The sequence below is a fragment of the Chrysochloris asiatica genome, unplaced genomic scaffold, assembly GCF_000296735.1.
Source record: "Chrysochloris asiatica unplaced genomic scaffold, ChrAsi1.0 scaffold00026, whole genome shotgun sequence".
Taxonomy (NCBI): Eukaryota; Metazoa; Chordata; class Mammalia; order Afrosoricida; family Chrysochloridae; genus Chrysochloris; species Chrysochloris asiatica.
The window spans coordinates 9090912-9108025 of record NW_006408544.1 but is presented as its reverse complement, the minus strand read 5'-3'; the positions used below and the strand labels follow the sequence as shown (position 1 = coordinate 9108025).

The 17114-nt window shown below is 51.5% G+C and overlaps 1 protein-coding gene across 1 annotated transcript; it reads right to left on the bottom strand.

Moving 5' to 3' along the window:
• Positions 1–3102: 3102 nt before the first annotated feature.
• On the bottom strand, positions 3103–4602 carry FOXD2 (forkhead box D2). The gene has a single exon (XM_006839733.1). It carries the CDS (start codon positions 4600–4602, stop codon positions 3103–3105), a length of 1500 nt encoding a protein of 499 aa, XP_006839796.1.
• Positions 4603–17114: the final 12512 nt, after the last annotated feature.

Below are 17114 nucleotides of genomic sequence, written 5' to 3'. Positions count from 1 at the left end.
AAGCAGACAGTCAGATCTTTCTCCTGCAGAGCAGTTGGTAAGTTCCAACCATGAGCTTCAACCTCTGTGTCGCCAGGGTTTTCTCTTATAGCCTAAAAGAGTCCAGAATCCGGAATTCCAAATACTCTCCCTTCCTCCCTGACTTCAGCACCTGGAGCCCCCAGAAACTCTTGTTTCTTGGTATTATTTCTTAAGGCCAGATTGGCATCAGTGCCTTCTCTGGCCCCCAGTCCTTTGCTATGAGTGTCTGACCGTCTGGGATCCCAAGCTTCCTAGAAGCCCCCTGGAAAGGTACATCTCACTCTTCCTCAATCCTCTTATTTCTAGTCTTCCTGATATGGAGCCTTAAACACACATCTAAATAGATTATAGCACCACACAATATGATCAGATAAATTCTCTCTCACATAGGCAACCTAATATCTGGGAGTGGCATATTCACGGAAAATGAGATTAAGCGTTTTATCCAGGACACACACATACTTCTTCAAGTGAAAAGAAATCAAACTCAGAAAAACAGGCATCAAGGAAGCAGCCAGCCAAAGACCACTATCCTGGTATTAGCAGACATATCCCCTTTTAACCAATTGCTGTTGTTACGTGCCGTGGAATCAGTTCTGACTCATAGCGACCCTGTACAGGGCATTTGGTAAAACAGTGGTCCACTGCATTCCACCTTCCTCCACTCACAGTCTCTCAGTGAGATGGAGAAAAGGGTGCCCTCACCTCTGACAGAGGAACTAGTTCCCTTGCACCGCAAGTATGAAGCCTTTGCTCTCTTTCACCGGAGAAGAGCGTAGGAGACTCTGGAGTCCCAACAATTCTTCCAAGGCTTTGGTGTTCTTTCCACCCCAAATCCTGGCTCGGACCTTCTCCCTATAGGGGCCTCTCTCCTCTACCTCTTCTAACTTCCTACTGTTGCTAGCACCCAGGATCCTAGTTTAAAAGTTTTCTCTCTGCCCACCCCTCTCAAGTTCTCTGCATCTTTATTTCTGACTCTATCCTGCTCTCACTAGGTTCCCCCATCCTTGCTCTCAGCATGTGTCTATTTTCTTAGAAGGTTGAACTGCCACTTCCTGTACCTCCCATTACATCTCAGTTAAATATACAGTGAAAGGAGCTAGGCTCTTTTCTTTGCTGCACCCAAAGCATCACTTCTTACCCTACAAGGCCACTGAAAATCCAAGGCAGGGAGCTCGGGAGGCTCAACGGGCCCAGTGAATTTACACTCAGGCCAAACAATGCTCAAAGCAGGGGAGAGGATTAACCCACTGACCGACCCTCTCCTTGAGCTCATAGTGCAAATCTAACCCTCTTGGGTTAGATTCAATTCACACCCTTCACAATAACGATTCCATGTGTGTAGAGGGGAACACGTACCAAAGCAGACCCTACAATGACCAAACACAAACCTTCCACCTTTTACAGATACAGTGACAAGGACTCACAAGCACATACACACACATTCATAGGTACATAACACAATAAAACACACCTCCAGAAATACAACTAACTCATACACACACAAGAACACAAGAAGCAAAGACATATGAAGACACAGACAAGCACAAACACAAAATCACAAGCTCCATAAAAGTCCCCTCACACAGGCATATAAAATATACAAAAACCAAGATACATTCACCTCAAATGATACTTAACGGGTAGTAGTGGTGTCCAGGGGCATCCAGATTTGCCTAGACCTCTAAGGTCTTAACTAGGAGATAAGACCCCCAGGTGCATTTGAAAGAAGACCCTCGGGCAAACTCCAGGCAGAAACGACTTTCTATTTCCAGACAGAAAATGAAAGTAGTGTTGGGGGAGGAGGGACACGGGCTTCTCAGAAGTCTGGCCCTATTGAGTTTGAAGCTTCAGTACTCCCCATATTTGATAAGCCCAAACCCTCCACTGCCTGCCTGGGCTACCCAGGAGCCCTTTCTCACTCCTTTACTGCCCAGAGCTAGGAGATGTCTGGGAGAGCCTTGACCCGAAGACAAGGGCTTGCAGACAAGCAGACAGACCTGGTGACTGCTGAAGTTCACATACATTTATTCAATTGACACCAATGGGGAGTGAGGGAAACAGATTTTTCTTTTCTTCCACACAAACCATCATAAGATTTCACAGTTTCCCCTCTAGTGAAGAAGTCTTAATCAATGTACACCCAGTGGACGAGAATGTAGACAGCAGCCCGCTATACAGATATTTACACATAATTACAGGACCTCCTGCCACAGGATTTGCCCTCACCCATCCCCCCACCGCTCCAGTCCCAAACTCAGACCCTCCACTCCATCCCAACCTCAATGCCTTTAGCTATAATAAATATCACTGGGCCTGGGGTGGAGCAAGACGCTGACAGAGCTTGCTGCTCTGGGCAGCTAAACCCAGCCAGCAAAGGGAGAGTGGGATAGTTCCTTTAAAAGTACCCAAACAACTAAACAAGAGGAAGGTTTTTCCTCGGTGGAATGAGATGGGAGTTTGCTCAGGGACTGCATTTAACATCTCTCCATTCAGCTTCACCTGCGTAGATACTACTTTTGGCTTTAAAGGGAAGACTTTCTTAGATAACAGGGGAAAAAAAAAAAGGCGGAAGGGGGGAACACTTTCCTTTTTAGCATAAACTGGATAATAGGTGTCTTTAAATTATAATATTAGTCAAGCAGGGCTTCCAGATGGAAGATGTAAAAGAGAGGCAGAAAAGAAAACCTCTCAGCGCAGTAGGTGTTTCTGACGCGATCCGCCAGACCCGGATAGCATCTCTCTCTCTCTCTCTCTCTAGATGATTCTTCAGGGACTGCCAAGGGGCACGGGGGCTGGGAAAATGTAGAAACTCCCACCCATCCACACTAACACTGCTCGAACTGGAACAGGGTCTTTGCTTGCGACCTTGTCGCATAGATCCGGGCTTCTCTCTGAGACATAGGGCCCGCTTCGTCCCAACTAATCGGTGAAATTCTGAGTGTGGAGCCTGAAGTGCCAAGTCGCGCGCGCCGGCCCCAAGGTCTGAAGACTCTTCATAAATAGACTCCCTGAGATCCACTGGGACCGCAGGAGCTCCCGGGAGGAGTGCGGGCCTAACTGGCCCTGAGTCCGCCTTGGTCAGAAGTGGCAGCCGCTGAGGCCAGCAACTTTGCTGGCAAACGGAGGCCCTGAGGACAGAAGAGTGTCCCCAGGGTGCGAGAGGCGAATGTGACCGGCCACTGGAGCCAGGGCCGGGGCAGTCAGCATGGCCAAAACCTGGGCTTGACCTCCAGGACCCGCGGCCGCAGCGAATGGCGATCCTGGGGAGCCCTCGCTGCCGCCCGGAGGTGCTGCCCCACCGCCACCGTGGCCCATAATGTGGTCTATCGAGAAGGAAGGCCTCTGCCCTGCCCCCGAGCACCCGCCGCCCGCGCCACCGCCCACGTCTGTCTTGAGGCCCTGACGCAGGAGTGCGGTGGACAGACCCGCCGCTGTGCCGGCTGCGGGAGGGCTCAGTGACGCGGGATAAAACGCTTTGGTGCAGCCAAGCTCCGCGCCCAGGAAGGCGGGCAGGCCCGCTGGGCCCGGGCCCGAGCCGGTGCCCGGGGCGGGCGCAGGGGCCGGAGCAGAGGCTACGCCAGCGAACACCGACGCCGTCGGGGGTCCGGGTGGAGGCGCAGTGGCGCGACCTGGGGGCATAGACAGCTGGCAAGGCGCTGCGGCAGCTGCGGCGGCAAAAGCGAAGGCGTGCGGATGTGGATGCGGATGCGGGGTAGGGCCTGGCGGAGGTGCACTGTAGGCCGGGAGCGCCAGCCCATAACCGTAGCCGTAGGCGCCGTAAGCGGCGAAGCCCGGCAGGAAGGCGCCGGGGTCCCCAGCCGCCGCGGCCCCACCACGCAACAGCAGCTCCGGGTGCGGGTGCGGGTGTGGATGTGGCGGCGGCAGAGGCTGCCGCTTGAAACGTTTGCGGCGCCGCAGGAAGCTGCCGTTGTCGAACATGTCGGCAGACTCCGGGTCCAGCGTCCAGTAGTTGCCCTTGCCAGGGTTGCCCGGCTCTCGGGGAATCTTGACGAAGCAGTCGTTAAGCGAGAGGTTGTGGCGGATGCTATTCTGCCAGGCCGGGAACTTCTCCCGGTAGTAGGGGAAGCGGCCGCTGATGAATTCGCAAATCTCGCTCAGCGTCAGGCGCTTCTTGGGGCTCTGCAGAATGGCCATGGTGATGAGCGCGATGTACGAGTAGGGCGGCTTCACCAGCGGGCTTCGCGTCGCCGCGCCCCCCGACGGCGGTCCGGGTCCGGGCCCCGCAGCTCCGCGGGCCGTCGCCACGCCCGGCCCCGGGCTTCCCGCTGCGGCCGCCGCCCCCCGGGGCGCTAGAGCTCGGGGCTCGCCGTCTGAGCAGCCGCCCGACTCCTCCTCATCCTCTGCTGCGTCTGCCTCTGCTTCCGCCGGGGGAAGCTCGGGGCCGTGGGGGAGCACGTCCCGGGGGGCACGGGGCCCGGAGAGGGCTGGGAGCTCCCCACCACCGCTGCCGCTGCCGCCGCCGCCGCCCACCACGTCTATGTCTGCGTCCGCCTCGGACAGTGCGGCCGGAGAGCTCTCGGAGGACATGATCTCGCAGCAGCAGCTGCCCAGGGTCATGGTGCCGCCGCCGCCGCCGCCGCTCTCCGGCTCCGCTCCAGCCGCGGCTCCCGCTCCGCCGTGCTGCCTCTGGGGCGAGTGTGTTTTGCGCGCGGGCGGGGAGGGGGCGGGGGACTGAGGCGGACTGGGAGGGGTATCCCCCAGCTCTGCGGCGCCCCCTGGTGGCTTAACTCGGCTCCTCTCACCTCCCGCTGCGCACTTGACTGGCGACTCTCGCTGCCCTCGGAGCGAGCGCTAAGGTCTGCAGCCAGGGTCCGGGTGGAGGAGCTGAGGCCTCCCGTTGCCTAGGCAGGCCCAGGCCCTCGGTCCTTGGGGGAGTCGAGGGATTAGTCCCCTCCCGCCTAGCAGCTGCCTAAGGCGGAAGAACCAAGGGCCCGGGGCGGAGCTCCCTGGGCGGGGTGGGGCGGGAGGGGCGGGCAGAGCGCCTCTGCTGAAGGCCCGGCGGGAACAAACCGCTGCAGCGGCGGGAGCTGTGCTCCGGTGGCCAGAGGCGGGTCCCCCTCTTTCTGGCAGCTCCCGCAAACCCTTCGCCCAGTGGAGCCACTGCCTACGGTTCGCTCAGCTACTGGGAAGTCCAGGCTCACACTGACACCAGCCCGAGCCGAGAAAAGTGGCGACAGCCCCCACTCATCGTCTCCCCAAGGCGGCGCCCGGGCCACCAAGCGCAGTTGGAACGCGAAAGGGATCCAGAGACGCCCAGATCAACGCCGCCGGAGCGGGGCCCGCCAGAGCCCGAAAGGCTTCCGGCCCAAGGTGGAGTCGGACTTGAGTGATCCCGAGAACGAAACTTGCATTCGCAGCCGCAGACCTAGTAGAGGTGAGAGATTCCGGCTGCGCCCTCTTCCCTTGCCAGGCGAGGGTTCCGCACTCATACCCGCTCCACGCCGGGGGACTCCAGACTCTGGAGTGGGTTCAGGAAGACCCGGGTCCGGGAGCGAACTGTTTGTCACTCGGTCACGCTGCGGCCGAATTCCCGTCATGATTGCCGGTCAGACGCTCGAAATCGGCCTGTCCCGTGACCTGTTTTCTGTACTCCAATCCATTTGTCTCCGTTTTTGTGAGTTGACTCTTTTTCGCTCTTGGTGAATCTGCCTCCGTTTCTTGTGGAAACTCTGCATCTGTTGATGTTGAACTGTTCCTATGTCTGGGAGTCCCTAGTTAAATTTCTCCTTCTTTCGCATCTAATCTCATTTCGGGCTTGCTCCTTCCTTTCTGACTGGAACTGTAGACGACAGCAGGCCCCCCACAACAAGCCCTGACCTCAACCCGGTGCCAGAGTTACGTTTATCTCTCAGGATACTGTGCACATGACGTTTGGTCCTGTGCCTTCATTCTTTTCGACCTTCCTGCTTCCTCCAGGTACCTAGCAAGGAGTACCGCCAACTCAGACTAGGCCCATTTTAACCGCTGGGGAATGGAAGGAAAGAAAGGTGGGCGATCGACTCAGTGAAGAACTGAGCGGCTGGCGCTGCGGCTGCCCCGACAGCGCCACGCAGTGGTCAAAGCTGGCCTGCGAAGCCAGAGACCCAGCAGCTCTGCGGCTGTCACAAGACCGTGTCAGAAGGTTACTTCCCCTTCCTAGCCTCAGTTTCTTGGCGAGCATAGTAATTAAAAGTAAAGGATCTTGGAGTCAGGTTGCCGGGGTTCAATTTCTGAGTTCACTGTTAGCTCTTTCACCTTAGACAAATTTCTTACCTATCTGTTCCTATGTTTTCTCTGTAAAAATGAGGTTGAAAACACTTATCTTATGGTTAATATGTAAAACTAGATATATGGGATACTTATGAAACTCTTGAGGCACTGTTCTCTGGAGAGGGAGAGAGCTACGGAGGGGATGGTGTAGTTCCCGACCTGGAGCCCAAGTCCTTGTCCAGACCTCCTCCCTCATCCCAACTCACACCCACTGCATTAGCAATACTGTACCGAGGTAGGACCCTCGTAGATAAGCGCCCTGGAGCTGTGTCAGCAGAGTTCAGTAGGATTCCTTCTCCCTTTGATCTAAAAGCAGCCTCAAATCATGGAATACCAAACAACCAGTGCCATTGGGTCGATTCCAACTCAAAGAGACCCTGTTGTTGTTGTTGTTAAGTGCCGTCGAGTCGGTTCCGACCCATAGCGATCCTGTATACGGTTTCAGAGGAGCAGCTGGTGGATTTGAACTTCCGACCTTTAGGTTCAAATTGACCTTTAGGTCCAATGTATTATCCTGCAGGGCTCCAAAGTGACCCTACAAGACAGACAAAAACTGCTTCATAGGATTCCCAAGGCTGTAATCTTTATGGAAGCAGAGAGCTTCAACATCCCCCTGCTTAAAGGTGAGGAAAGAACCTTTCAATTAGCAGCTCAATGCTTATCCCGCTGTGCTACCAGGACTCCAGAATCTATGCAGTAGTCTAGCCTTAATCAAACTCTCTCGTTTCCTAGGTGGGGCAGCAGAGGCTCTGAGAGAAGGAAAGAACTAACCCAGACTTTTACAAGCTAGAGTCCGGCCTGGTTTCAGAACCTCCATGGTGGATTTCTCCATCCACCCAAGTCATCAGGCCATAAGAGAGCAGAGAAGGGTAGGCAGCAGGTCCTCTGGGCCCCCCTTCTGGGACCTGTGAAGGAGAAGATCCACGTAGTATGCTGGATCTATGTAAGTTGAGTCTCCTTGGGACAAGAAAAAGAGGTCAAGCCCTTGTACAATGGACAAGGATTAATGGCCCTGAAATTAGAATTTCCTAAGTGATAGAGCCCTCCAGAAAAAAGTGTGTGTTGGGGGTGGAGGAGCCAACAACAGGTCCTGGAGAAAGTTTTCTTGCATGAATTCAAATCAACTGACATGTTGAATTCTTGCATGAATTCAGATCAACTGACATGCTCCTAGAGTTAGCAGATATTTTTTTCTTCTGGCAACCCTACACATCCTATAAGCTTGCTCTGTCCTACATGCAGATCTCTTTCACACTGAAAGGACACCCCACCCACCCACGTGTTCATAGACACCCCACATTCTCGACCACACAGCAGCAACTCAAAAGTAGCTCAGCTGTGCTAGCAGCGTCTGAATAAATGAGAAAACCGGCGTTGGTAGCATCCTACCAATCTCTCCTCTAGATGTCTTCATTTCTAATAAGACAAGTGTGAATCCGTGGCTCCCTTCCTTACCAGGGTTCTCCTGATCCCCCCACCCCCATGCACCAGCCACTTGACCAGCTTCCGGGTAAGACTGGCTGAAGCGAAAATACCCTGGGTCTTACACTCCAGGCTGGAAGATCTATGGAGTTGTTAGTCCCAAGACCCAGCGTCTGCCTGACCCTGCTATATTCCACTTGCTGCTGTTGAGACCCAGATTGGGAAAAGGAACTATGGGACACCCCCATTCAGGAGGGTCTTAAAGAACCATGTAGACCTCTCACCACCACACACACATACACTTTTAAAGGGGTGGAAGCAGACTTAAGAGATCATTTGACTTGCCCAACTTTTGTAAGTGCCCCAATGAGGTCTGACCCGGGTATTCAGATTCTCAGTTCAGGGCTTGTCTGTTTATCCAGATACTCCTATTTAGCATTCTGGCCGGGACTCCTAACCACTGGGTCGCCAGTGCAAACTCACCAGCTGCTACCCCGGAACCCCATATAGCGTCGCTATGAGTCTGAACCAACTCAACAGCACCGAACAACAGCAGCAGTATTCTGGCCTTGGGAAAAGGGTTTTCTGGTATCTTTGCTCCTTCCTATGGCTGTGAACCAGTTTGTTTTAAACAATGCCAGGGATTGGTGCTCTGGAGGCTGGGAGACTGAAGACTCCTGAATTTGGGATTCTTTTTCTTCACTTGTCCTATGGTTGTTGCCTTTTCCACTGGCAGGTTCAGTCTTCCCCACTGTGTCTGTGACCCGCTGAGTCTGTCGCCCCTTCGGTAAATCTGAGCATTTTTCCCCCCCGGAGGCTTGGGCCCCACACCCCTGTTTGCAGCCTTGACGGCAAGCTCTGCGAATTTTGGTTATGAGGTCACTGGTGGCGCTAAATCTACCTCCCTCCCGCAGAAACGATTGAGGAAGCCTTTGGGACGCCTGTTTGGGCTTTCCACTCCAAAATATTCGGATATCCGGAGAGAAGTTGTTGAGTATTTATTGCGGAGTATTGTGTGTTATCAGTGGAGTCTAAGCCGACCCTCCCTCCCTTCTTACGTTACGGTTCCTGCTGACTTGCTCTTCACAGTGCGACTGGAGGGCAGGGGTGGAGGTGGGAATGGAACCCTTGGATGATTGTTGTTGTTGTTGTTGTTGTGAAGTGCCGTCGAGTGGATTCCGACCCATAGCGACCCTGTATAGGGTTTCCAGGGAGCAGCTGGTGAGCTTGAAGCACCGACCTTGCAGTTCAAACTACCTTGTGTGGCTGTAATTAGGTCTGTCTTGAAACTACAGGAGGAGTTTGCCCAGAGCCGCGACGCTGAGCAATCTCACGCGGTCTTCCAAGTGTTGAACTAGCGAGGGCTGGGGCTCGCTCGTCTCTTGGTGCAGCCCAAGGGAAAGCATGGACTTATCTAGGTGTGGGGGGACACCGTGCTAGCACACTCTTCTGGAGGTGTGCTCACTAAACTACCGGGAAAGCAGTGAGTTGGGCACTGAGCTCCCCTTCCGGAGCTCAGCGTCTGCTGCTCCGGAGCAAGACGACAATTTGGGTTACTTGTCTTGCCCCGCGGTCGCACTTCCTCTGTCTCCCCACCCCTTCCTCCATCCTGCTTTTCTCCGCGCTTGGAAGTCATTCTACTTGACCACGGTGTGAGGCGACTGGGCGCCTAACACACAAGAGGGGGTTGGCGGGTTAGAGTTCAGGTAGGAGCCTGACAGCCTTCACTCACAGAACTGTTACCCCCTTCTCCCCTCGCAGCAATCTTGTCCGAGTCCCTTGGGGCCCGCCGCCTCAGTGGTACCCCTACACTTCGGTGGGGCAAAGTTCGAGGATATGGATTTCCATCTCCCTTTCCTGGCATTACGACTGGTTGGAGCGTCTCATAGCCCCACCCGCCCTTGGGACTCCGTGGTGGGGATCCTGCTTGCGCTGCGGTCACCACCCACGGGAGTCCCTACTGCCGCAGCACTGTGTGGCGGTAGAGATTAGAGTGAGCCGCGAAGCCTGTTGTTTCTGGTTCGTGGGAAGAGGGTGCGGGCTCCGGAAAGGATGAAAATAGCTCCCAACCGACTTCCAGATGTTGGAAAAATGTGAGGACCTGTTTACGGAGTTTGCTTAAGTAGACCTCGGTTTCTCGGTGCCCCCAAGAGGCTGACCCCAAACCGCCCACCAGAGGCTCCGGCTTCCCAGAGCCTTGGAGTGCGCTGCGACCTCAGAAGTGCAAGCAAGGCTTACATGCCTAGAAGCTAGTGTGCTGCTTAGCTCCTAGGGTGGGGGAGCAGAGGACGCTTCTAGAGGTGTCCGAGCTTAAACCTGTAAGTAAGTGTAAGGCCTCAAGTGTCTGTCTGAGCCCAGTCCGCATTTAAAGGGTCCTGAGTCCCTGGGGTTCCGAGGAGTCTCTTTCTCTGTTCTTGTGTGTCTTTGTCCTGCCTCTCTGGCAGGGCCTTTTGTATACCCAAGGAATCCCAGAGCGCCCGGTGATTTTTATGCCCTTTCCTCCCGACTGCACAAGTGGTGTCAGCAGGACCATAGTGACTGGCCTGGAAGGCTTGGAGTCCAGGCCACATCTCCCCTCCACACACCTCGCCAGCCTAAAGCGGCTCGACCCGCTTGGGGCTGGGGATGAGATTCCGACATAGGGTGCGCCCTGGGTAAACGTCTGTGATTAAGACGGGAGGGAGTACAGTGAGAATGTGTAGGGACTGCCTACCCAACGCCCCGGGGGGGGCGGGGGGCAGAGGGGCGGGGACGGGGAGGGGGGCTGGCGCAGCACCTCCAGCCTTCCAAGTACATGGGACGCTACCACCATCTGGAGCCTGCACTGAGACGGGGCAGAAGGAAGGGGCATAGCCATCCGAACCCTTTCTCCCCATACACTCTATACGCACGCCCCGTTTAGCTTTTCGTAGTCTTTAGCAGGGTAACTGGTGAAGCTATTAAGGTAAATACTGCAGGATTCCTGCGCCCTCTGGGGTGGATGCGGAGCCTGGAAAAGCCCCTTAGAAACAGAGCAAGGGGACAGGTGAGAGGCCGAGCCTCATCACGCAGACACTAGTGGTAGATTCCTGGGGAACAGCGACCTCTGGAGGAGGCGCGCATCCACGCAAAGTCAGGAGCCGAGCGTCAGACCGTAGCCAACCCTTTGAGAGTCTTCCAAAGACTCAAAACCTCGGATTCCACTCTGTGCTCATGCTTGGTCCTTTCCCAAACTGTACCTATGCTGCAAGTCCTTCCTTAAATCTCATCTCCTCCAGAAAGAAGCCTTCCCCCAGGCCCAGCCCATCCTTCCTCTCATCCTGAACTGCGTGACTCAAACACTGGCATAGCACACTGCGCAACTGACTGGCTTTCCTGCCTGTCCCTCCTCAAAAAGAGGCTATTAATCCTTCTACCTCTTGCATTGCTTGCCCGTGGGCTGCCACCTCACCCCCACTATCAATTTTAATAGAGTCAGGTTATTTATCCCCAAATTGGAGTGTAAATTGTAAAAGCTTGGTTCCCAGATGGGAAAACTGAGGCCCAGAGACTGGACTGAGTTGTCCAAGGTCACATAGCAACTTAATACACGAGGTGGGACCAGAACCCTAGACTGCTGTTTCCCAGCTAAGGGTCTACTCCACTTCACCCTGGATGCGGATTGGTGATGTTGCAGAGGGTTCATTTTAAGGAGTGAGGTCTGGGTAAAAGAGTTTGGATATAAGAGAGGCAAGATGTAGGAAGTGGGATGGTCACTTGGGAATGGGGCAATAAGGAAAGCAGGAGGGCAAAACTGCTTTGGGAGAGCAGATCCTTTCTCTGCCAGCCCCAGCCCAGATCAAGCAGACTTGAAGGACTCCACATCCCACACTGAGTATCTTACGTCAACAAGTGGATGGAGCTAGAGATTGGGAACAGCTGCAACTGAGGCAAATTTACCAACATCCCTTCTCCCTTCCTGGGGAAGGGAGGTAGAGGCTAGGGTGACTTCTCCTGATAAGACACCCTCAGAGGGCACTGCTGAGATCTCAGAACAATAGGAAGAAATTTTATGGTGTGTGCTTGCAATCCCAGAGTTAAAGAAGTTGGGAATGAGATTTGCATGAAACTCCAGGGCTCAATCACCAACAGCTTAAGGCCTTCCCAGAGATCTTTCACCTTCTGTCTGTAGTGTGTTTGTCAGCACAGGGCACCTGGCAGTCTGGCCCCCTGCCTGTCTGTCCAGCCTCACCTCCAGCCGCTGTCCTGCACTCACACCTGATCTACTCCTTCTCACCATTTCATTTTGCACATAATGTTCCTATGCCTGACTCCATTTTCCTCATGCTTCTCAAATGTCATTTCATTTAAAATGTCAACTTTTATGAGACGATTTTCTGGACCAGGCTGTAATCCCAAAGCACTTAGCTTCCTCTGTGGTCATGCTCTGTTTTCCAGTATCAACTTGTAGTCTGTGAACTCCTTGAAAACAGGAATTGTATTGCCTTCATCCTCGTCTTTCTCCTCTGTAAAATGAGGACAATAATTATATCTACCTTAGTGTATTTTTGTTGAGGATTAAATGAGATAATATGCATTTTGCATTTAGTCCAGTGCTGCAACTTTGAAACGGCTCAGTTAAGATTTCTTATCATCATTGTCATCATGCGTCACTACATCCTGTCAGGTACAAAGTCTGGCACAGAGTAGGAGCACAATGTTAGATATATGCATGCATGCATGAATGAATGAATGATATGACATATTATTGTTCTGTGTGGGACTCCTCAGAGAGCCAGCTGACATTGTCAACAGAAAGACATGTTCTTTGAAGCCAAAGAGTGTTTCTTGCTATCACTCCTTATCCCTAAGGGGGAAGGAACATATCCTCCTGTCAGATAGAGTTGACCAATATTGTCCCTAACTCCCAATAGTCATTTGGTTTCTCTCTCTTGCTCTCTGTCTCAGTTTCTCCCTTTCAAAATGATGATGACAAATGAAACATGTATGCTGAGTCCTCTTTCCTACTAGGAGTATCTTGTTGTTAAGTACTGTTGAGTCAGTTCCAACTCATAGTGACCCTGTATAGGGTTTCCAAGAAGTGGCTGGTGGGTTTGAACCACTGACCTTGCAGTTAGCAGTCCAGTGCTTATCCTACAGCACCACACCAGGAGTACCTTAGCAGTTTCTTAAGGATTTCTCTGCCTCCAGTCACCCCTGCCTCTCATTATTCTGCACAACTGTCAAATGCCCTGCCAGAATCTTCCAGTTCCCTCTGGTGTGTTTCATATAGTCCATTCTCCTTGGTGAACTGTCCTTGGTGAGCTGAACATGTGCTAAAACCATGTGGAAGCCATGTCTGACTTTTCCTGGCTTCACAAGGGGGAAAGAGAATCAAACTCAAAATCAACCCAAGGCTGATTCTTATGAAGCGGGGACCAGACAATCAGAACCTTCTTTACCCTATTCTGACACCAACCATTCCTCCCACAGTACTGTCTGCTTCACATCTGGGTTCAATGAGCCATTACGATGGCCACACAGAACTCATAACAATACTCATGATTACTGATTTTATTAGGGAAGTGAACAGTTAACAATGTTCAGGATCAAAAATGCTCAGACCGCAGCAGTTCACCAGTCAGGAACGCCTCTTGTCTGTCATACTGCAGGCATGCCTTACTCTTGTTTTCAGCCTCACAGCCATGTGGGCCCTTGGCCTCTGCTCTGCTCTGGCAAGTGTTACAAAGCTCTTTTAGCCCGTCTGCGAATGCCCAAAGGGCACAGTCTTCAAGCTGGTCACCTGCCCCTAGGCACTCAGCTTTACTCAGTCTATCAGCCTAGAGCCCTAAGCTGCTGTGCCTCCTCAGCCATATCCTCTGTAGTTGCTGTTCCTCTAGGTAGGGATCTCACATGACACTCATGCTCTTCCTTTTGGGATCTTCCATCTCTGCTTCTGAGATGACTCCTTTTAAACCTGCTGGAAGGCAAAATTAACCAGTCCCAGCCTTAGAGTCCTGTATACCTTATTGGCATGGTCCCACCCAAGCACTTGATGGGAATTAAGATGACTTTGGATAGAAAAGTTGTATCATGTAAATTTAAAGCACTACGTGTTTACAGTTTTTGGGTGTCCCAGCTTTGAGTCCCTGGATCCAACTATGCCTGAAACCAGACCTCTAAGCCTTTCCAGCCATTCAAAAGAAACAAGGGCTTCTCTTTGCTTAAGCTCATTTCAATGGAATTTCTGCTAGTTTCAACTGAATTCATTTGCAGTGGAAAGATTGCTGACTAATAGAGCCAGCATGATTTGTTCCCAGGTTAGTTCTCTGGATGTATTAGCAGCACCACCACTGTTCTACCTGCCAACAATCTTCTCAGTTCCAGCCACAGTAACCTACGCGTTTGTCTCCAGCCATTATAAAATGAACTATTCTCCAGTCTTTTCAGAGCTGCCTGGTGAAGTCCTGAAGATTCTCCAGTGCCCAACTCAAGATGTCTTCTCAGTTTTCTCAGACAAGATTAATACCCTTTTCTCCATCCTAGTCACCACCACCAGTCTCATGGCATTTTGCCTCTGCCTCAGTTGTCCATATTACCGTGTAACACCTCTAATTATTTATAGATTCCCGGAATCATCCTGGCTTGTCTTCAGTCCCAACAAGCCATACTGCCTCCCAGCTCAGGACCTTTGCACATGATGTTCCTTGTGCCTCATTAGTCACATCTCAGCCAAAAGATTACCTTCGCTGGGAAGCCTTCCCTGCTCCCTTCCCTGGCCCCCTTTACTGCATATACTACTATGACTGTGTGCCTTTTTCTTTCATGGCACTTTGTGCGATCAATTGATTTGTTTCTCTCATCCCTGCTAGACTATAGACTTCACAACAGCAAAGACTGTGTCCATTTTTCTCATTATTTGTATTCCCCAGGACCTGGCACATAATAAACATTCAGTAAATAACAGTAAATATCTGTTGAATAAGTGAATAGAAGTACCTAACTCTTACTGCTAATAAAGCAAATTCACAACATCTTATGGTCTCTTGAGTTTAATCCTTGGCAAATCAGTGCAATGAACAGAGCTGAGGAGAATATAGGGGAATAGAGTGATTAGGAAGGAGGTCAGTGTAGGGAGTATGGCCAAAATTTCTTCATTTTAGACTAGAACCCTATTTTTTTTTTAAGTTTTTATTGTGAATTATGTGGGTTTACATGGGAGAACATCAGCTTCACATTCATCCTATTGTATTTCATTTCATTGCAATGATTACAATCCCCTCCATGCATCATCAAATAACCAAAGGATACACCCCACAGGCCCGCCCCCTTGGCTGTCAGCACACAGCCCCTCTCCCTCCCTGAGTCCAGTGTCCCCAGCCACTCCATCTGTCCACGTCATCATCTCTGTCTCCATGCCTGGCGTCACTGCCTGTCTGGGTAGGGTCACACTCTGCTTTTCTCACTTGATGGTCCCAGGGACCTCCATTCCTGGGCTGCAAAACCAATCACTCCCCTCCTTTTGTCAAAAAAACATCTACCTCTATATTTCCAACCCTCACAGTCAGTCCTGATGGCAATTATTCACTATTGTACCACAAGAGTCTCATCCCCATTTCCTTTCACCAGCCTTGTCCCAACAGATTGGAAATCATTCAGTGGAGGTAGAACCCTCTATTTTTTAGCTGTACCCAGAAAAATACCTACATTTCTTTGCAGCTTGGCGTGGCCATGTGACTAAGGCCTGGCCAATGAGGAGTAATCAGTGCGGTCCTGTGGCAGTTTCTGGAAACTTTCCTTCAGAGGGAGATGCTATGTACTTGGAGTTCTTCATCCCTGTTGCCTGGACCATGAGGGCTAGGTCACAAACAGCAGAGCCACACGAGAAAAAGGTTCTGGATTCCTGAGACCAGTGAATATTGTCCTCAACTGCTTGTACACATTCCTTTTGTGTGTGTGTGTGGTCCATTAGGGTTTTACTACTAATATTTGGGAAAAAAATTGCCAGGCCTTTCTTCCTAGTCTGGAAGCTCCACCGAAATGTGCTGGTATTTGAAATACTGATGACATAGCTTGCAGTATAACAGCAACACAAAAGCCACCACAGTATAACAGACAGACAGGTGTGTGGCAGATAAGTGCTTTTAGAGTGGGAATTGGTGGGGGCTGACACATGCTTGCTTAAACCACTTGTGTGTGACCTCAGACTTATCCAGCCCCCTCAGGTCGTCTAACAAGTGAGAAGTATATCACCTACCCCACATATAAAGGAAAATCAAAGTTCCTGCTGAATGAATGTAGAGTACCTTGCACAGTAAAAGACTTCAACAGCCAATGTTTATGGAGTACTTAGCTTGTAGATGCTAACTCATTCTAAGGAGCCTTGGTGACACTACAGGTTAGGCACTGAGCAAACTGCCAGATCCTGGGAAGAAAGCCGAGGCTGGCTGTTCCCGTAAAGAGTCACAGTCTGGGAACCCTAAGGAGCAGTCTACTCTCTCCTATAGGGTTACTATGTATGAGTCGGAATCAACTGCATAGCAGTGGGCGAACTCCGACAGGTGTGAGGTTCTCATGTGACTGCTACCACTCTGCTGGCCTCATAAAAAAAAAAAAAAAAAATACACAGCAAAAACATACACCAATTCAAGTTTCCATATGTACAAGTCAATGACCCTGATTGCATCCTTCAAACTATGCAAGCATTCTCGCCCTCCTTTTCTGAGTTGTTCCTCCCGGACTAACATAAACTCGTTGTCCCCGAAGGTTCCTATCTATTACTTTGAGTTGCTTTTGTCAATTTGATCCCACGTAGATCTTAAAAAAACATCATGCTCAAGGCAGACATTCTCTGCTAGTTGAACGAAATTGCTTTTAGGGGACCTGCTGGCCTTTTGAGAACTAAATTCCCATCCTACAGTCTGTAGCCCTTTCCTGGTTCTGGCCCAAATGTCTCTTCCGTTTTAACCCAACCTTTCCAGTTCCCAATAGTCCCACATTCCTCAGTTATATGCACTCTGGGAAGCGGCAGGAGACAGGTGAGATTATTGGGTAGAGGAGGGAGACATGAGTCCTCTGTAGAAATATGCCCTGCAATTATCAAGTTTGAGACTTGTCCCTAAGTACACTTCTGTTGCAGCCCAGGCAAATGGTACCTGAAGGCCATTTAGACACAAAACAAAGAAGTTGTCTTGTAAAGTTAAGTGCCCTTTGGCCCTTCTCCATGCAATTATAGAGATAAGAGAATTCTGATGGCCCCAGAGTTCCAGCATGAATCCACAGGGCTTAACCAAACTCTCTGGCTCAATTAAATATATATATATATAGAGAGAGAGAGAGAGAGAGAGAGAGAGTCCTGGTGTGGCTCTGTGGGCTAATGCATCAGACTGCAAAGTCATCTGAACTGCAAGGTCGGTGGTTCAAGCTCACCAGTTGCTTGG

Excerpts from the sequence above, each read along its gene's own strand:
- FOXD2 (XM_006839733.1), bottom strand. The coding sequence starts at position 4,602 with ATGACCCTGGGCAGCTGCTGCTGCGAGATCATGTCCTCCGAGAGCTCT.